General features: G+C 52.6%; 1 protein-coding gene across 1 annotated transcript in view; it reads right to left on the reverse strand.

Annotated features, from left to right (window-relative positions):
- The window catches only part of LOC116624395, a 143683-nt gene extending 123798 nt beyond the window's left edge, over positions 1-19885 (reverse strand). The window contains 9 exon segments of the mRNA XM_032392234.1: positions 1793-1896; positions 7219-7349; positions 9367-9547; positions 10176-10310; positions 10396-10561; positions 12299-12369; positions 14825-14985; positions 16152-16205; positions 19721-19885. Coding sequence (XP_032248125.1) covers positions 1793-1896; positions 7219-7349; positions 9367-9547; positions 10176-10310; positions 10396-10561; positions 12299-12369; positions 14825-14985; positions 16152-16205; positions 19721-19817 — 1100 coding nt within the window. The 5' untranslated portion in view covers positions 19818-19885.
- Positions 19886-21667: the final 1782 nt, after the last annotated feature.

Raw genomic sequence — 21667 nt, forward strand, 5'->3', positions numbered from 1 at the left:
TTGCAGAAAGGTTCAGAAGCTCAGAAAAGATTTTTAACTTTTATGCAATGGTGGCTCTGAGTAGGGACATGACCGAATGGGAGGAGGGTCCCCAGGGCACAGCAGAAATGGGAGGCACCGTGAGCCAGCAGGGTGCATAGCTGTGGGTGGACAGGGTCCCCCACCACCCTGATGAGTGACACCCGCGACGGCAGAGGACCTGACACCCCACCCTGACCCACATACCCACTCTCTGCTGTAAACGGTCTCTGGCCTCAGTTTGCTCATTTGGAAAATGGGAATGCTGATGAATGAGCCTGCCCCGACATGCCCAGGAGTCCTTGGGAACACAGATGTCACTTCATCTGAGTAACAACTACCTGTTCTTCCCACTTCCCACCCTTGCAACTCCTCTTTTCCCTATAGATGTGGGCCCTGGGAAACCATGCTCTGGCCAGAAGTGGAGGCGGCAGGAGAAGCAAGAGAATTTCTAGAGGATCCATCTTGTCAGAAACTCCTAGATTTGGGATGGGTCTCCCGCCTCCCTGACTCCCAACATCTACATGGGCACGGGAGACACAGGCTTGTAGGAAAATCCAAAACAGCAAACAGGGTATATGTCACCGTGGAAACAGGCAGTTCCTCCCAAAGACCCCAGGCCCTTGCCTACACCAGACATAATTAAAAACGGTGCCTCAGTCAAACATCACTTCTATTTAAGCCCATAGGTACTGGATGAAGAAGCCCAGACCACCTGGGTTCAAATCCCAACTCTGCTGTGTGACTTTGGGCCAGTTTCCTAACTCCTCTGTGCCTTGGATTTCTTCCGCAAACGTAAAGTAGGAAATACAATAAAGCCACCTACCCCACGGGGGTCCTTGTGGGGGTTAAATGAGGGAATACAGGGGTGTCCGACTCTTGATTTCAGCTCAGGTCATGCTCTCAGGGTCATGAGATCAAGCCCCACGTTGGGCTCCATGCTCAGCATGAAGCCTGCCTAAGATTCTCTCTCTCCCTCTCCTTCTGCGCTTCCCCCTCCCCCCACACACTCTCCCTCTCAAAGAAATAATCTTTTAGAAAATAAAAATAAAAATAAAAATAAATGAGAGAATACAGAGAGAGGGCTTCAAAAGGTGACTATGCATTAGCCATTTGGTTTTGCAGTCATTCAGTTAGACATTTGGTAATGCTCATTTTGCAGGGTTTTTTTTTCCTTTTCATATTTTGGAGCTGATAACCTTTTAGAGATCTTTTTGAAAGCCTTTGAGAAAGTCCCAGACGTCTGGATCTCAGGGGACTGGAGAGCGGCTGGACTTCGGGAAGGAGCCCCACGCTTCCCCCCCTGCACAGCCCCGAGCTCACAGAGCTCCTCGGAGACCCCCCTTGGCACCCGGGGTCTCTATACACCCCCTTGCTGGCCCCACATCAGTAGAATCCAGGTGGTGGGATCCCAGCCTGGCCGGCACCCCCACCCACGGGCAGAGGGGTACCCAAGGCACATTGGAATGCTAATTCCAGCTCTCGGCAAGAGGGTCCCAGTCTGGGGAGAGAACAAAGCCTGTATTTATTCTGTCAGGCCCTTCAGCTTTAGTCCCAAGAGGGCTCGGCCCGTGGGAACCTCCAAGCTCCCAGCTTAATCACCTTCTTGGCAGCCATCCCCAGACTGAAGGACAAGTCAATATCCCAGGGATGAGAGGAAACGAGATATCACCATCCATCCCTCAGTGGGGACCTGGGACAGTGTCAAGACCAGCCAGCCCCCACCCCCCCCCCCCGCCCCCCCCCCCCCCCCCCCCAACAGAAAGGTCCTTACCAATTGTCCCGGCATTTAAAGGAAGACTGTCGCCAGAGTGCCATCAGTTCATCTGGGGAGAGGCCCTGGAGCTCGGACACCAGCGTCAGGAAGAGTTCTGCGGACTAGGAATCGGGGAGGGGGGGCAGCATGAGACACCGGGCAACCCGGGGGAGGAGGGGAGCCCCAGGCTCATCTCAGCCATTCCCCTGCCTTCAGGTGGGACTGCAAAGAAAGTGGGAAAATCATAGCATCTTCCACCTAAGGTGTCCTGGGACCCAATGGAATGCGGCCACATGTCTGGGCTCCTCTCCACGGAATCCCTGGAACACGGGCTGGGCCATTTTTATTCTTTAACAAGCATTTATTGGGTGCCTACTATGTGTCGGGCCCTGCACTAGGGACACGGTGGGGAGAAAAACAGACATGCTATCTGCATTTGTGGGCTTTACGCTCTGATAAAAGCTCAGTAAGTGTTCACCAGGACCACGATCTAGTTATCCTAAGGAGTCTTAGCAGATTTCACAGAGTGAGGTGGCAATCTTTTCTAATATTTTAAGTGAAAAAAATATAATAAACAAGAAAAAGAAATACAAGAACGTTTTTTCAGAATTACAAGCAGAGATGGCTAAGAACGGTTTTCCAGGTTCTGTCCCTTGTCTGCAGGCCTGACCAGCACAGCTGCTGAGGGTCCAAATACACCCAGGGAAATAAAGAACTGTATTCAGAGCATGCACTCCCTAGGTTTCAGGAGATACATGGCTTGGTCCTTGCTCTCTGCTGGCAGCCCCCACGCTTTCCCCAGGCTTGGCCAAGGCCAGAAGCGAGCCCCCCACACACATCCGGCCAGCCAGGGGTCCGCTGGGGCTGGGAGCAGCGTGCCTAGCCTCGGGCCTCCCGTGCTGTGAGTGGTGGGGACCCAGTTCCCATGCACACAGCTTGGCTCAGCAAGACACAGGCTGCAAACCAGGCCCCTCACTGGCCAGCTCAGCCCACCCACCTCTCTGCCAGCATGCCTGCCTCCACCCCAGGGTCCACGCAGCATTCCCATAACATGCCTTCTCTTAGCAGAGCTGGTGGCTACCCTCAGCTCTGCCTTTGCTCCCTTGCGCAGAACACCCAAGCCAGGCCCTTGTTGGGGGGTGACTGCCACCATCATGGCTGGCCCTGACTGCTGTTGGCCTTAAAGACTCTCTGTCCCCCCAGCTTGGGCCAGCTACCCCGGGGCCTCTTGATTCCAGGCCTGCTGCCTGCCTTCTGGATGGGTCAGATCTGTTTCCTTCCAGCTTTCCCCAGTAGAACCCGATTCTCTGGGCTTAGACACGCATGCTTTTATGTCCTCCAGCAAGGATGCACACTGCTGTGCCTGGCTGGGCAGGCATCTTCCCACCTGGGGGGGGCCAGGTGTCCACCCGGGTGTGCTCCTCCTCCTCCAGGCAGGCCTCCAGCCCCAAGTGTTGGCATCAGGACTAGCTTTCCAGAGCCAGGCATGGCAGGAAGGATCTCGGCAGCTCATTCCGGTTTCCCCTCCAGCAGGGAGAGAAGGGAGAAGCCTATCCACTAAGAACAAGGACACACAATACTACCACCACCACCAGCCCCAGTCACTTTGTACAGCGTGTGCCAGGCACTATTCTAGGCCATGTGCATGCGTCATCCCATCTGACCTTCACAACGCCCTATGGGGAGCAGCTGTCACTGGCCCCACTTAACAGAGAAGATTCGCGACTCTCTGAGCACCTAAGTCAGGTGTCAGTAGTCTCAGCCCTGAGTCAAGAACTGAACCCAAGCCACTTAGCTCCTAAACCCACACTCTTAACCAGTGTCTTCCGGGCTGGCAGGGCGTGGGGGTGTTTGGGGGGAATGACAAAACAAACAAAAAGAAAACACCCAAAAAAACACAAGAAAAAGGAAAGCCCTGATCTGTAGCACCTGCTGATTTCCAGGGTGCCACGACTCCCGCCATGGCCCCTCTCCAGCTGTCCGTGTGCTGGCACGGCACGCAGACTGGGGAAGAGCCGCACAGACGCACCAGAGCACATCCGATTTCCACGACAGCAGGTGCAAATGACCTTGAGCGTGGAGGTCACGGGCAGGCGACGGTTTTGAGTACTCACCACCTTTGTTTCTAACGGGACTTATTTCTAACCCAATCGATAATAATGGCTGCATTTAGCAACCAGCCTGCTGGATTCCCACCATCAGCTCTGATACACCATGGTCTACACAGTCTCTCAAACCCTTGGCTGTACACAATCGGTGTTTAATAAAGACCCGAGGCTTGGGCTCCTTATTCCTAGAATACCAGACGGTAACCGTGAGCTGTGCCCTCTCCCTGGCATCCTCCCTGCTTCTCTTCAGGCCTCCCCCCACATCGCCCACTGATGCTCGTGACTACGCAGCCTGCTGCCCCCCACGTCGAAGCTCCTGGGCCTCTCTGCGGAGGGTCAGGCTGGGGAATTTGCTCTCGATTGAACAGACTCCTGGTTTTGTTTCCAGACCGAAAAACCAATCTTGTCTCCTGCCCACCAATAATGGGGAGGGGCAAGGGCATTCCACGCTGCAGCCGGGGAGGTCGGTCCCCTGGGCAACCAAGCGGGGTCCCCTCAGCCCTCCGGGGGGCCGAGGAGCTGCTTGGTGTGCACTGAGGCATCCCTGAAAAGCCATTTTCAGGAACAAGGTCCTCAGCAACTCACCCCCAGCCCGGGGGACGTCCCCAGTGGGAACAATTCACTTCCTTTCTCGAGCTATAAATACAGAGCAGCCGTCCTGTGCCCTCTGGGGCCGGTGCTGCCAATCTCCGGGAGGGAAGGGGCAGGCCTGCGGCAGGGGGTCAGAGCGTGCTCTGGGGGCCAGACGAGAGGAAGCGGGCCTGTCCTGGGGCTTCCCAGGGTGTCAGGAGGTTCAGCAAATAAAGCGGCTGTTCTCAAATGGGGATACCGGGCACCACCTAGAGATGCTTTCGGTGGTCACAACGGGGGAAGGGGTGCTGCTAACATCCTACAATGCACAGGACGACCCCCACAATAAAGAATGATCTGGCCCAAGGGGCCAGTCGTGTCAAGGTAAGAACCCTGCTGTGGGGTCAGGCTGCCTGGCTTGACAGCTGGCCCGGTCACTTACTGGCTGGAGGACCACCTTGTGAGGCAGATCGCCCCTTTCCTTTGGGCTGCTCTCTGACTCCCGCAAAAGCCCCAGGTGAGGCCCATGGATCAACAAGCTGGGAGCCCGGCTCCCACTTCCCGAAACAGTGAAGACCCAGCTGCAGGTGTCTCCGCTATATATCCATACCTACACAAAATGTACAGTGTCTGTGTGTACATGCAATATGCACTCAGTATATACACATATAATATAGTCTGTGTATTCTATATATTTTACTATATATTTAATATGTAGTCAATAAATACAATCAATATAATCTCCCTACATATTCAATATATTATGAAAAAAATATATTTTCTCAGTGTTTTTCTGAATCTGATCCTTCTCTCCCCCACCTCCCACCTGCCCCCCAGCCCACCGTCCTTCATGTCATGTCTCCCCGCGTTACTGCAATAGCCTCTTAGCTGGGCTCCCAGCATCCCACCTGGCCCTCAGTCTGTTCTCCAGCCTTGGTCAGTGTGTAAGCGTTAAAACGCACATCAGATTGTGACCTCCCTCCTCTGCACAATACCCTCCAAGTCTCCCCACTACCCCGAGAAAAAGTGATCTGCCAAGGGCCCCCTCTTGCCCTCCCCACCAGGCTCCAGCCACACCGGCCCCCCTGCCACTCAGCCTTGAACTCCCCCAGCAGCAGCTCCTGCCCTGGAGCGTATGTGCTCTGCCCCCCCCCAACCCTTACCATACATCCACACAGCCCACTCTGCAGGTCCTTCAGACCCCTACTCAAGGTCACCTCCCCAGGAAACCCTCCCAGACCATCCATCATTTCAAATTGCAGCCCATGCCAGAGACTCCTTGCCCCTCCCCCCTTTCCCTGCTCTACCTGTCCCCCAAGCCCCCGGGGCCCAGCATATTTGGTTCACAGGTATGTGGGTGTCCCCACTCAAGCACTCCAGGCACTCCTGAAGCCGAGCAGGACACAGGGGTCTGCTCATCTCAGCCCCACCCCTGGAGATGAAGGCCAACCCACCCCCGCCTGGATGCCTCTGGCCCAGTCTCCACAAACTCCCGAAGAAACGCTTCACCTCACCAAGGCAGGGCACCCAGGAGGGCCTTTGGTGCAAAGAATTCCAGCCTAAGGGTGCTCCTGGCTCTGAGGGCTATGGCTGGCTGGGCACTGGCCCCCCAACATCGTCCTGTACCCTACTCCGCCAGAGAAACAGAGACACCCAGAGCTGCGCACCCAGATGCCAGTTCCCAGCCCACACCTGCCAGGTCAGAATATCGAGGCTCAGGGTCTGGGCACGTGTGTATCTGAGAAGCCCCCACGCCCAAGTGCTGCCAGGAAAGCTGAGCTTTGGAGGGCAAGGGTGTGCCTGGAACACTTGGCACCATGCCTACGGCTGGAGACGGGGCCCCAGTTCTGCTCATCCCCTGAATGACCGATTTCGGTTCCCCAAATCCTGGGTCCTGGGTAAGCAGCCAATGAAACGGGTATTATCCGGAATAAACAAACAAGGATAGTGTGAACCCTCCCAGGCTGTTACGGGACCAGAGGAAAAACACCCCTTTCTGTTCTTCTCAGCACACAGGCACTGGGGCCTGAGTCAGAAAAATCCCCCTATCTCTCACGCCTTCCAGGAGAAGCCCTGGCTTCCACGCTAAGTCAGCAGCAACTCTGAGATGGGGCAGAAATCGTGGCTGTGGTGGAAGTCATCCAAACTGTCACTGGTGGTGGCACCCAGAGCTGTGAATGGTAGGGATGGTGGGACAAAGATCACTATGTGCCTGGAACATTCTAGAAATCATCCTGACCATGAGACCCTGTGGGAGCCGGCCCCACTGGTCCTCACTGTCCAACTCCAGCGAGGCTGGGCGGCCTGCTCCCCAGACCCATCCTCAGGGCTCAGACTCCAGACTTTGCTCCTTTCCAAGCTCTTTTCAGAGCTCCTTCCCCCTAGATTTCAAAGAGACCACCCCAGGTCTCAACTCCAGTGTCTTCTGCTTGAGACTCCTAGTCTGAAGTGGTTACTCAGCCACATCCCTACTGCGTTCAGAATGCCAGCCTGAGAGCCCAACAGGAGATGAAAGAAAGGCCTCCTCTTTGCTCATCTCCTACCTGTATTGGGGCACAAGTTTTGGCACACACCAGCTAGATCTCTTCCCCTTCTTTTGCTTTTGTAACCAGGCACAGCTGTGCAGTGCACAACCTGCGCAACTGTACGTAGCAGCCCTGATCCTGAACATCTAGGAGGATAGACCATAAAGGATTTGGCAAAAAAGAACACGGTGTCTCAGGGACCCAGGGCAGATTCTGGCTTAGGGCTGGAGAAAGCACTTACCTCAAAGCTCGTGGTCTGAGCCAGGCACAGTTTCCTCACTGATGCGGCCACTGTGACCACCGTAGCCTGAGACTGTGTTTCCTCCCATTCGTACAACAGGCTGCTTGGAGTTACATCTCCATCGTCCGGATCTGATATGGGAAGCACTAGATGCGGAGGACCATATGGGGGAATGCCAGAATAAGAAGGAGGTCCCATGAGAGCCGCCCCCAACCCTACCAATGCTTCCTTCTGCATGTTTCCGACAAGGGGTATGGGGGTGTGGCGGTGGGGACATGCACAAGGAAAATCATGGCAGCATTGTTGCTACCAGCAAAAGATGGGAAAGAAACAACCTTTATACCCATCTGTGAGCGATAGTCAAATAGGTTACCTCCAAAGCCCTCTTGGGATTGAGAGAGAAAACATGAAAAGTCCATCCATTCCATCAAAGATTAATCAGAAATAAAAAGGTCGGACATCGGCTACAATGTGGACAAACCTTGAAACATACTAAGTGAAAGGAGCTAGTCCTAGAAGGTTACATACTATATGATTCTATCTACCCGGTATGTCCAGATTGGGCAAATCCAGTGGTTGCCCGGGGCTCGGGGAGACAGGGGGTGATGACAGACGGGTGTGAAATTTGTGGAATCACGAAAATGTTGCAAAGTTGGTTGCCATGGTAGGTGTATGACTCTGTGACTATACTAGAAGCCATCGAATTGTTCACTTTAAATGGACTAACGGTACAGCACACAAATTAAATTTTTTTTAATTTAAAAATAAAAATAAAACCATGTATGGGGCGCCTGGGTATCTCAGTCGGTTGAGCATCCAACTCTTGGTTTCGGCTCAGGTCGTGATCTCAGGGTGATGAGATCAAGCCTCACGTGGGGCTCTGTGCTCAGCATGGAATCTGCTTGAGATTCCCTCTCTCTCCCTCTTCCCCTCCCCCCTGCTCACACGCTCTCTCTCTCTCTCTTTCTCAAAATAAATAAATCTTTAGGGGCGCCTGGGTGGCTCAGTCAGTTAAGCATCTGCCTTTGGCTCAGGTCATGATCCCGGGGTCCTGGGATTGAGCCCCGCATCGGGGTCCTTGCTCAGTGGGGAGCCTGCTTCTCCCTCCCCCACTCCCCCTGCTTGTGTTCCCTCTCTGTCTCTCTCTGTCAAATAAATAAATAAAAGCTTTAAGAAATAATTAAAAAAAACCCAAATCTTAAAAAAAAACAAAACCACTTGTATCTTAGTGAAGATCCAACTAGACACGACTAGATGCCCCGTCACGGCTAGCAAGGTGCCTGAGGGAGAGCTCAGGAGGCAGGTCAGGCTGGGATCTTAGCCCGTGTTCCATAGAGCCAGAGAGGATGCTGGGAAGCCGCAGGGCTCTGGTCCCACCTGCCAGGTTCTCCCGAAGGTGGAGCAGTGAGCCTGGGCTCAGAAGCACAGGGCTCCCGGCCAGGGCTACAGAGCAGAGCGGGGGTTCGAGTCTTGGTTCTGCCGCTCACTAGCCATGTGACCTCAGACAAGTCCTCTTAGCCCTTGGAGGCACAGTTCCTTATTTGAAAATGTAACTAATAACAGTACCTTCCTAATGGGCTCATAATAAAAACCAAATTAAATAATCCACATAAAACACTCAGCACAGCTCCTGGCCCAAGTAAATCCTTCCCAAGTGTTAGCAGTAAGAAGCATTTTTATTATGCAGAGAAACAGTTTTCAATCATGAAAAATTATCTTTTTCCTCAGATGCATGCCTTGCTTCTTTCTTTCCATGCAAAATTGGAGAAGAGAGTCAAGCTCCAGGGAATTTCATGTGTTGGCAGAGACTTTCCAGAAAACCAGGAAAGCTGAGTCAGCTTGCCCCCCAAAATGGTCAGGTCATCAGATGGAAGGTAGAATTCTCTCACAAAAGCAGGGAACCAGAAGATTCTATCTCCACTGAAAACACCCTGGGAGAAGGTCAAGACCAAGCCTGAGCCAGCTGAGCCAGCAGAAACTTCTAGAGAAACTTCTAGAAAAAGAGACTGACTCTCCTGATGATAGCCATTTTCAGAAACGGTTCAAGACAGCCAGGGACAGAGGGATAGAGCCTAGGCCTGCTTAAGCCCCCCCACCAAAGGAGGTCTCAAGGCTCCTCTGAGGGTCCTCATATCCACGCTTGGTCACCTGTGACGGCCGGATCCAGGGACATCTCACGCAGCAGGGTGAGCGAGGAAAGCGTCTGCATCTGCACCCCACTTGCCTTCTCAGAGAGGGGCCGCACGGTGTCCAGCTCCGCGCAAGAGGCCACACTCAGCATGCCAGCCTGGAAACTCTGGAAGCAGGTCAGGTGGGAGGCCAGGCCAGCCTGCTGGACCACAGGGGCGGGGAGAGGCAGGGGCTCAGGGGAGGCCCAGGCTGTGAAGGAACCTAGCTGATGGGGCCCCTGGAGGGCTGGAGGGAGTGAGGTGGGGCGCACTGGGAGCTTCAACACGGGACATCAGCACCCTCCCCCCAACCTGGGTTGTAGTACCTCCAGCCCAAGCAAAGGATGACGGGGGCAGGGCGAGCACAAGGGAAGCAAGAAAGTCCCAGGAACAGGTCATAAAACCTCAGTTGGAAAATGAAAAACGGCAGAGGTAGCTGCATGGGACGCCAGATATCAAGACTTTGTCTAATAGTAGTTACGGGCACCGAGGATCACCTCTTATCCTTCCCCAGAAAGGTGCTATTTACAAAACACGTTCTCTGCAGGGAGCTGTGGACAGGAGGGAGGAGAGGAGGTGGGGGGCCAGGCAGCAGAGAGGAGCTGTGGGGAAGGGAGAAGGGAGGACGAAGGGGGAGGAGAGATGGAGGAGGGGTGGGAGCAGAGGAGTTTGGAGGGAAGGAGAGAGAAAGGGACTGATGGTGTAGACGGGGCAGGGGGCAGTTGAGGAGGGAGGAGGGGAAGGAAGACGGGACTGGGGGAGGGGACGGGAGGACCTGGGGGCACTTACCTCCTCCCGGGGCAGGGCCTGGGAGCGCAGGGAGGAGCGCACTCTGCGCAGGGAGCAGCGGGCCAGGTCCTTGGTCTTGCGCAGCCCCGCACCATGTGGCTGGTATGTGGTGGGACACCTGCCCAGGACGTCCACCTGGGCGGGCGGGACCCCATCAGCCCCATGTCAGCCCCCTGTCAGCTCCCTGCCCCCACCCCTTCCGGGCTCCCCCCGGCCTCACCTCTTCGAGGGTCTGGGAGCCGCGGGCGTCCGGGCGCCCCTGCAGGAGGCTCAGCACCGCGCGCTTCACGTTCAGCGCCCAGCGAGGCTCTGCGCGGCGGGGACACAGGCGGGCCACGCGCCCTGCCTGCAGGACGAAGCGCAGCGGGTGGCGGCCCAGGGCGGCGCTGGGGACAGGCGGGCGGGAGTCAGGCAGAGGCCCTCCAAGGCACCAGGCCACCTCTTCACTGTGGGGGCCACGGTATCCCTGCTCCTCCTGCTCTAGGTCGGCCCGCCAAGGAAGCCCCCCCAACCCCCGCATCTTCCCAAATAGCCTTGCTTCCCTCTTCAGCTGGGTTCCCCAGCAACTTCTGAATCAAACACAAGGGGCAGCCAACTCTTTGCTCAAAGCTGCCGCCGCCGGACTTACTAACACTTGTCCCAAAAGTACCTGTGTGTGCCCAGCCTCAGATAATAGAAAACTGCACTTCCAAGACCTTTCTGAACTCCAAAGATTCTCATTTTCCCAGCCCACCGGGGAGGTACCTAGCATTCCCCCCCACACCCCCACACCCACACACCCCCACATCCACACACCCACATTACAGAGGAAGAAATGGAGGCTCAGGACCAGAATGTGACTTGTTTGGGACAGCAGCTGGGATTCGAACCCAGGCAGGTGCGCTCCAGTGTCATGGGTCTCAAACTGCCCCTCAACCCCAGGACTTGAGACTCCATCACTGTGCAGATGAGGAAAAGAGGCCCAGAGAGGGGGAGCTACTCGGGGGGATCATACAGCAAGTTAGGGAGGAGCTGGGACCAGAATTCGGCCCAATGCTCATCCGGCCACCCCTCATCTGGCCACCCCTCACCTGGCCGAAAGGAGCCTGTGTCCTGCATCTGCCAGGTGAGGGGATGAGAGGGGGGAGGTGATGGGTGGTGAAGTCCCCACAGTTGTGTGTGGGGACAGAACAGAGCCAAACTTGAGCAGTGAGGCAACAGGGCAGAATTTTGAGGGACAGAAGTGTCCCTACTTGTACCTCCCCGGGAGGTCACTGCCCCTTCTCCAGCTCCAACTGGAGACCCCTTGGGTCTCAGGCCTGGCCCTAGAGAAATGCTAATGGTGCCCGCCCCTTCCAGAATAGCAAATGTCAGTCTGGCCTCAAGGATCTGACAACCCCCAGCCCTCTGACTTAGCATTTCTGATGAGGAGCCCAAGGACAATAGCCCGCACTGCTCCCGTGGAGGAGACCACCCTAAGCCTTTCAGGGGGATCCATCTGCCCCTCGGCAGCATCCCCCATCCCTGCACCCCAGCACAAAGGCTTTATTTTTTTTAAACAAATGAATTTGCAATAAAAAAGGAAGAGGAATCTGCAGAGATGGGCTTGTCTTCAGTCTGGCGGGTGGACTGAGCTTTGAGGCCACGGAGGCCACTGTCAGGGAGTCCTGGGAAACAAGCTGGAGAGAGAATTCCAGGCTTGGCCGGGTCACAAAAGGGAGGCTTAGCTTGGGACGGGAAAGGCCATGGGTCTCTAAGAAAACCCCCATCTCAGCAGAGACAGGGAAGAGAGGGGTGGGCTTTAACGGAAGACACCCAGTGTCTTCCAGAATGCACTCAAGGACAACGCCCGGAGAGTGCTTGGCAAACATAAAATCTAGACATGCTGGGGGTGACGGGCAGGGAAATAGGAGGTGAGTTCCGTCCACCAGGTAAGGGAAGGCCACCCGAGGCTACTGAGAGTCGCTCAAGGATCCTACATCAGTCCTCATCAGTGATCTGGTCTGGGTACCTACAAGGTCAAAACCTAAGGTGGGGGGTCATTCTTCCAATCTAACTTGGTGCACCCAGCACCTGGCAGCTGTCGGAGGAGGGTACGGGACTCGCATGTCTGGTCCCATGAGGAGCAAGGCCTAGTGTCTTACCTCAAGTTCTCCGAGTCCTTCAGAACTGCCACCTTGGACCCCAGGATGGATGTCACCTGGAAATCTTGGAGCTGAAGCAGAAAGCACCCGTGAGTCAGTGACCTCTCCTGGGGTACCCCAGGACCTCACTAGTACCCCCCACACAAAGCAGTTCTGGGGCCCAGCATGATACTTGGCCCCACGTGGGGGGTAGGCAGAGAGATCCTTCCCTTGAGCAGAAGGTTCAGTTTCTAGGTGGTGGATGCCAAATATCTCCAAGGGGTAAATAGTTAAAGCAACCAGGACCTACCGCTCCCTGATAAATGTTCAGAAAGTTCTCACTAGTTTCTCATTTTGCCCAAAAGGCCCTGGAAGTTTGGATAAAAGATTCATACAGCTATCCAGTAAAAATAGGTTAGGAATGCAAAGCAAACAAACAAACAAACAAAAAAGACTTTGCCCACCATGAATAAAACACTTGGATGTCCCAAAAGCACCGTGGGCGTATGCATGCATACGTGGGCGTGTGTGTGTGCGTGCGCGCGCGTGTGGGTGCGTGGGTGTGCACGTGCTTGTGTCCGCGCGCACGCATGTGTACTTATTGCCAAAGAAGATGGACTCCCTAAAGATGAAAAATAAGACCACCCCTAAAAACTGCCTCCCTAACACGACCGATACCACTTTTAAAAGAACAGACTCTTTCTAGAGCAGTTTTAGATTGATAGCAATATTGAGAAGAATGTACAGCGATTTCCCACATACCTCATATATATTCATACCCACATCCCACATCCTCCCCCATTTCCAACATCCCCAGTAGCATGGCACATTTGTTACAATCAATGAACCTGCACAAACACATCAGCATCACCCGAAGCCCATAGTTTACACCAGTGGTCACTCTTGGTGGTGTGCACTCTATGGGTTTGCACACACGTACCGTGACACGTATCCACCATTATAGTACCATACAGAACGGTTTCCCTGGCCTTGGATTTCACTTTTTCAAAGTGGCTCATCTTCACTCACCTTGTCTAAAACCTATTTCCTCGCTCTCCTGAAAACCAGCCCCGCTCCCCCAGCAGAGGGTCTGTCATCTCCCCAGTCACCCAGGCTTGAAATGTCGGGGTGAAATCCAGTCCCCCTTGGCACCAAGAGGCTGTCCGGGACAGTGGATCCCTCAGCCACGGAAATGATACCACTTATTGACTGACCACTTGCTTGAAAGCTACCCATTATAACTGCATTCCATATGCTCCAAATTTTCCATAGAGTCATGGAAGATAGTTTTGAAAACCCACTGAACTTAAAAATACTTAACTTAAAATTACTTAAAAATGGTTAAAAAGGGGGCACCTGGGTGACTCAGTTGGTGAAGCATCTGACTCGATTTCAGCTCAGGTCATGATCTCAGGGTTGTGAGACTGAGCCCCACAACGGACTCCCCGATCAGCAGGGAGTCTACTTCTCTCTCTCTCCCCCACTTTCCCTCTGCCCCTCCCCCCTCTAAAATAAATAAGTAAATCTTTAAACAAATATATTTTTTTAAAAATGAAGATCTGATAGATGCTATGATGTGGATGAACCTTGAGAACATTATACTAAGTGAAAGAACCCAGGCACAGAAGTTTACATATTGGGCGCCTGGGTGGCTCAGTCGGTTAAGCGACTGCCTTCGGCTCACGTCATGATCCCAGGGTCCTGGGATTGAGTCCTGCATCAGGCTTCTTGCTCTGCGGGGAGCCTGCTTCTCCCTCTCCCACTCCCCCTGCTTGTGTTCCCTCTCTCGCTGTGTCTCTCTCTGTCAAATAAATAAATACAATCTTTTGAAAGAAAAAAAAAAATGCTTCTTAAGCATGAGGGAAGACTCCAGTGAAACCAAGAGGCCATTTATGCAGGGTGGAAGGGTCTGTCCAGGAAACAGAGGAGAACCATCAGGAAGGAGACAGGAAAGAATAGGCAGGCACTTCCACTTGCAAGAACACAAGGGAACTCTGGGGAAAATCTTGATAAAAGGAAATCTATGACCACCAAGTCTAGCTCATAATTCTGCCTCAACTGAACCCAGAATAAATACCACCCCACGCCGCCTTACCATTTGCCTTTAACCTGAGCCATGGACCCAGGCACAGCAAGGTCCAGTGTCCAGTATAAAGTTGCCCATCTAGGCCTTGGATATCCACTCCAGTGTGTTCATTTGTCTACAAGGCTCTTGACTTGTTTTGGCTTTGTTCACTCCTGGGACCTGCAGGTTCCCGAGCTTTGACCCTCATTCCTACCAAAGACACAGCTTGTCTCCATCCCATGGCTCTACTTGTTCCAAGGAATACCCTTACTCTTTTTTTTTTAAACACTGCTATTCCCCCACTGGGCACCTCCTACAACCAAAATGGCGCCATGTGCCCATGTCACCCCCTGGAGTCCTGACTTGTTGATTTTTGAGATTCCTCAGAAATCTCCTCTCTATTGCAAAGCTGGGGGGTCTGTGGCTTCCCCTTGGCCTTCCCCAGTATCACTGTGACCTCTCCATTACCCAAAGACACTCACCCATAAGGCCATCTGGCACGGGCCAAGCACATCAACGATGGCCAAGCCTTGGAGGCCAAGGCCACTTCCTCCCACTGGGTCTCCCTGCAGGCCAGTACTGGTGTTGGTAGAAAAGTGATAGGTGTATCTGGTGCCCACAGGGAGGTGGGGATCAGCTGACCCTGGAGAGCAGACAGAGGGCACAGTGTCACCTTGACAACCCATCACCCTCTGGGACCCAACTGCACGGAGACTATTTGGACATCCTGTTCCCACCTCCCTCCCTCCATCTGGGCCATGAGCTGCCTGCTCCTGGTGCAGGGGAAGGCTGGGGGGCTACACACTCCTATGAGGGTCAAGAAGAAAATTACAATATTAGCAGTTAGTGCTTAGTAAATGTCAACCGGTGTTCTCAGATGCTAAGGCCCCCTTCTAAGAGCTTTATATGTCATCTTTGGCCTCTACCCACTTGATGGGACACCCAGTTGCCATAACCAAAACTATCTCTAGACATTGCAAAATATCCCTGAGAGGTACCATCATCCTGGTTCAGAACTAATGATCTACACTTATGTGAACCCATTTAGGCCTCTTACCCAACTTTGAGGTGGGTGCTCTTAGTTTCCCCATTTTACAGAGGTAGAAACGGAGGCCCAGAGAGGTTAACTAACTCACCCAAGGTCACACAGCTGGGATGCCAACCTTGGAAGTCCGACTCCTCACCTTGAGGACTATAGCGTGTGCGAGGAAAGTGTTGCCCTGATCCCTTATGGGGGCAGAACCGTCAAGCTGACGGGACTCAGGGGCGCTGAGGTGGCGGAAAGGGCTGATTTAGGGAGCAGACAGCTCTATACTTTTCTAACCCTCTATTTAGGCCAGGGGACAGATTGCAAAACCGACTGTGACACCCCACCCTTCTCTGGGGCTTGCAAGTGAATTAACATGTTCATGTGCTCAAACAGAGCCACGCCTTTCACTCCCAGGATGCTTCTCTCCCTCCAAAGAATTTGCCCTGAGGCTCTTTCATCTACTCCACCTCAAAATGCAAATAGAATCACCCAGCACAGACGTTTATTCCACCTGGGGACCACAAGGTACGAGGCCAAAGCCCGTGGGCGCTTTACCTTGGGTGTGTTGTTTGCTTCTCTAACTGCTGATGACCAGATGGCTTTTCCAGAACTGGCCTCGCTCCACCCAACCGGCCTCCCCTGGGAATGGGGACATGCACTCCAAGGCTGTCCTGAATCACACCCAGCAGCTGGTCAGCCTTGTTCCCACAACCACCCCCACCCCATCCTGTCTCCTGGTCACCAGAGGTGTGATAAGGTCTCCTGGGAGACTTACTCACCTGTGCACGCCATCATGCAGGAGGCCGCCTGTCTCCCCAGCGAATCTGGAATTTCTGAAATCACAGATCAGATGGAACGAGCGCAAGGCCAGAGGGAGGAGAGCCCCAACCCATGGGCTACTGACCTACTTGTGAATGGGACGGTTAAGGGTTCAAGGGGATAAGAGAGAACGCCAGCTCTCCTGTCTCCCATAGGGCTGGGAGTGACCTCCCCACCCCTTACCCAACCTGCTCTTCCCCATCTTGCTTGCCCACACCACTGTCCCGATTGCTTAAGCTGGTGACCTGGGAGTCATCTGTACTTCTACTCCTTTCCCTTATTGCCACCCCAAATCCAGTACATCAGCACGCTCTGCCAATTCCATCAACAAATGCAGGTCTCCCTCCCTCCCTCCATCTCTCCCTCCCTCCCTCCATCTCTCCCTCCCTCCATCTCTCCCTCCCTCCCTTCCTCCCTCCCTCCCTCCTCCCCTCCCTCCCTCCATCTCTCCATCTTTCCCTCCCCTCCCCTCCCCCCCATCTCTCTCTCCATCTCTTCATCCCGGCCTCCCTCTTCTCCTCCCTCCCTCCTTCTGTGTGTCTCCATCTCCCTGGCCATCACTCTAGACAAAGCCACACCTTCTCTTGCCTAGATGATGGAAGTAGCCTCCTAACTATTCCCCCATGTCCACAATTCATCGTCCACAGCTAGAGTCATCTTAAAAACCTAAACCTGATCCCATCACTCCTGGTTTAACAGCTCCTCAGTCTCCTGCCCACCACTCCCGAGCCACATGCACTCATAAGGACATCCTGACCACAAGAGCTGGCCTTACTCTGCCCTCTGGCCACATCTCATCCTGCCCTCACCCTCCAGCCACACTGGCTCTTCTTCAGCTCAAGGCCTCTGCACATGCTGTTCCCTCCTGCCCGAACACTCTTCCTTCTGCTCTTCACACCCCAGGCTCCTTCAGGTCTCGCCCCAGTAGGGCCCTCCCTGACCACTACGAACCAACAAAGCCAGACCAAGGGGCTGCAGCAGTGAATGCTGGACCCTAGTGTTGCTCCCTGGTGGGTCTCAGGACACCTCATCCCCACCCCCACCACCTTCTCAGCTGCAGAAGACAACCACAGCATGAACAGCCTGGGCTCCCGACCTCCTTAGACCTCCTTAGCCCCTACCTCGGGCCACTGAGGTCCCTCTGCAGGGAACCTCCCAGCCCCCCTCCCCAGCAGCTCTCCCTCCGCCCATCCCAGCCTGAGGCCTTCCCACTTCCACCTTCTGTCATTCTCATTTATCCTTCCTTTCAGCCACTTGCCTGCATATTTCTGGCCATCACTGGCCCTCCTGGGACAGCCTCAGCCAGGTATCCATCCATCTGCAGCCATTTTCATACAACGGCTTTTCAGTAATACTATTTCTATCCTCAAAACCACCCCACCAGGGGCGCCTGGGTGGCTCAGTCGTTAAGTCGTTAAGTCGTTAAGTCGTAAAGTCGACCTGCCTTTGGCTCAGGTCAGGATCCCAGGGTCCTGGGATCAAGCCCCGAATCAGGCTCCCTGCTCCACGGGAAGCCTACTTCTCCCTCTCCCACTCCCCCCTGCTTGTGTTCCCTCTCTTGCTGTGTCTCTCTCTGTCAAGTAAATAAATAAAATCTTAAAAAAAAAAAAACCACCCCACTGTGCCCCAAATGCTAACCATTACCCATGTCAGCCTGTTTAATCCCTTGAAAGACAAAGCACTTCCCCCAAACAGGGGAAAGTGCATTTTACACCATTTTGTATAGACCCTTTGCAACAAAAGAACATGGTAGGATGTTCCCACCTCCCAAATGTTGTGTGTCATCTAACAAAATGCTCTTTGCATTCAAGTAGAGTATCGATGGATAAAACTACATTTCAAAGACATTTAACTCAATGGATTTTCCCTCCCAATTTTCCTCCAACTCTTTGGCAATATGTACTCTGGGCACCAAATTAAACCTGTTTACGTATAATCATTAATTTATGCATAATAATTAAACTCCAGATTGGGCACAGATCCAGCATTCTGCTTGCTTGCTCATCCAACAACCTGCTTTACCCACCAGCTACTCTGCAAAGCAGCCGAGCCCGCAAGCCCCCATCCACCATGAGCTTCAGAAACGAGATGTGTGCAAAGAACATTAGTGCTCAAACTGAGTCTTATTCCCTTCCACTTCTCAAGCACTTAAAAAAAAATTTAAATTAAAAATAAGTTTCAAAATGATTCAATAATCATACTCAAAAGATCAACAAAGGAGGGGGGGGACACGGAGTCTTGGGAGGTGAGAAATCTTCCCATAGGATCCTATTCATTTCTAGGGAGAGATCTGAAAGGGACTGAAATTGAGGTTATCTCTACAGCCTAGAAATGAAATCAGGACTCATTTCAGCTTTCTCAGATGTCAGTTCTGGTCCCTGTTGATTCATTTATCCAGCACAGATTTACTGAGTACTTACTGTGCACCAGGCAAATAAGTGCTAAAAATGTAGCCAAAAAACCCAAAAAACAAAAAACAGCTGTAATCTGACCTGCACCATCCAGGGCAATAGACAGATGCCAGCCACGTGTGGCTATCGGGCATCTGAAATGTGGCTGGTGTTATGGAGGAGCTTTTCATTTTGTAATTTGTTAACATAATTTTTTTGTTATTCATTTAATTTTAAATTAAAAACCGATACTGAAGTCAGCCACTGGAAAACTTAAGTACGTTTAGAACAACTTAGTATACAAAACTCCTTTTTCAACTCTAAATCTTAGGAAATCGAAACACACATTAAGTATTTGCAATGAAAATTTAGTATCCAAACTGGAATATGGGGGCACCCAGCTGGCTCACTTGGTAGCGTGCGTGACTCCTGCTCTCGGGGTTGTAAGTTCGAGCCCCACATTGGGTGTAGAGAGATGACTTAAAAATAAAATCTTAAAAAAATTGAAATACACTCCCAGTATAAAATACACACTGGATCTCAGAGAATGGAAAATAAATCTCATTAATACTTTTTTACATTGATTACATTTTCTAATGAGATTTTGGCTATACTGGGTCCAGTAAAATATATTCTTAAAATTAATGTCACCCGTTCCTTTTTAACATTTTTTAAACATGACTGCTAGAAACTTTCAAATTACACATTGGCCCCCATTCTGTTTTATTGGATAGAGCTGCCCTAGACCCTTCTGCAGTAAACAGACAACACATAAAAGCTCATTTCACCCAGTTACCCTGCATCAGAGAGCTACTTAGTATCTTCAAGCTCACCACCTCATATACCCCGGCAGACAGCTAAGCATCCCCGCACACGGGCTCAAGAGTCCAAGGTCAGCATTTCATCGCTCGGGGTTACAGATCTGGTCTCAGGTTTCAGAGGATGTTGGTGGAAGACAGGAGCAAGAAATGAGGGATCCACCCGTAAGCTCGCTCTCCTTTTCCCCATGAAAGGCCAAACCAAGGGAGGCAGAGGAACAGGTGAACAGGCATCTAGCTGCTAAAATACTGTCCCAGGTGGATGAGCTGCTGGCCCAGCTCCGCCCCAGAGAGAACCAGCACCACGCCAGCTTTACTTACTCCCCGAAGTCACTGCCACCAGCGCCCAGAGCAGGACCAGACCGAGGAGCCCCATGGGCACCAGCATCACCACCAGCCCAAGGGAGGCCCACACCATCAGCCTCTCTGATGGCACAGAGCACCCTGAAAGGAATTTTCTTTCCCAAAGAGGCGGGCTCAGCCTGGATCAACTCTCCCATCCCAGGGCTGATGGGGAGGAGGAGGAGGGGGCTTCCAGAGCAAAGATCCAGCCAATCAGAAGCGTCCGATAAAGTTCTTAGCACTCTACCCAGGAGGAGGGGTGGGGGGGCTTCTGACCAATGAGGGGGAAAATCCCTTTTCAGTATAGAGGAAAGAAAGGTTTGCCTCTTCAAGCCTTGTAAATGGAGCTCTCAGGGCAGAAGGCAAACATGGCCATGGTTTGATTTCTTTTTCTTTTAACGGGGTCTAATCAAATTTACCATTTTATCCATTTTTAAATGGTACTTTGGTGGCACTGAGTGCATTCACAATGTCGTGAAACCATCATCACCGTTAGGTTGGGCTTGTCTGTCCCACTGCTCTGGGTAGGCGAAGCCAGGCCTTAGCCATGGCTGTCACCAAACAGGACAGCTGCAGGGTCTCTCAGAGCTCAGGCCCAAGGCCTCCCTCCTTGACACATTAGGACCAGCAGTTAAGAAGAGGGGGGAGGGACGCCTGGGTGGCTCAGTCGTTAAAGTGTCTGCCTTCAGCTCAGGTCATGGTCTCAGGGTCCTGGGATCGAGCCCCGCATCGGGCTCCTTGCTCAGCAGGAAGCCTGCTTCTCCCTCTCCCTCTGCTGCACCCCCTGCTTCTGCTCTCTCTCTGCTAGATAAATAAAATCTTAAAAAAAAAAAAAGAGGGGGAGGTCTGCTCACCTGTGCTCTGTGGCCTTTCCCAGACCCCACCTCCTCTTCCTCAGCTCAAACTGACCTCCACCCGCACCTTTGGTTTTAGACTCCAGGCAGCCAACCTCCTGGGCCACCACCTCCTTCAGCCCTGCAGGCCCAGCACCTCTTCATTGGCACCTACCTCACACAATAAATCTGCTTTTTATAAACCACTTTATTACGATATAATACAGATCCAACAATTCTCCCATTGAAAGTGCACAACCCAATGGTTTTCGGCCCAACCAGAGTCGTGCAACCATCACCACACACAATTTTAGAACGTTTTCATCACCACAAAAGGAAACCCCATCACCAGGAGCCTCCTCATTCCCTGTCACCCCAGTCCCTGATCACCACTGATCTGCGTTCAGTCTCCATGGATTTGCCTACTGTGGACATTTCACAGGAACGGAATCATTTGCTATGTGGCCTTTAGTGACTGGTCTCCTTCACCGAGCGTCCTGTTTTCCAGGCTCACGTGCCATGTAGCAGGCTGTCCACGTTTCCCTCCTTTTTGTGGCTGTGTACTATTCCATAGGACGGATAAACCACAGATTGTTTATTCATTCATCCCCTGATGGACAGTGAAGTGTACATTCAATGTTACTTTCTTAGAGTTAAACTGAGACACAGTTGACTGGTTGACACATGATGTTTTCGGGAAACCATCAATTATACTCATACTTGGTCCACTTTCTTCTCCTATTTTGAAACCAGGAATTTTGCCAGCTCAAACATGTTCACTGGCCCCCAACCTGTAGGGCTGAAGGTTGAAAAGTCCCCTTACAGCTGCCTGGAGGCCCACAACATGTTCTGGGTGGTGCCAAATGCTATAAAGAAAAGAAGAAAATACATCGAATGGGCGGGCCTATAGGAGCTAAAATCCCAGTGGGGAAATGAGATGCACACGTAGACACGTAGACGTGAAGCGTACCGAGGAGAGCCTTACTTCTGAGAAAGGAATGGTTTTTATGCCCGAGGATCACTGGGAGTTTATGAAGGAGAGATTGCCTTGAAACCTCAAAAACAAAACAAAACAAAACAACAGATAATAATG

This window comes from Phoca vitulina, unplaced genomic scaffold (genome assembly GCF_004348235.1).
Source record: "Phoca vitulina isolate PV1807 unplaced genomic scaffold, GSC_HSeal_1.0 scaffold66, whole genome shotgun sequence".
In the NCBI taxonomy this organism is placed as follows: Eukaryota; Metazoa; Chordata; class Mammalia; order Carnivora; family Phocidae; genus Phoca; species Phoca vitulina.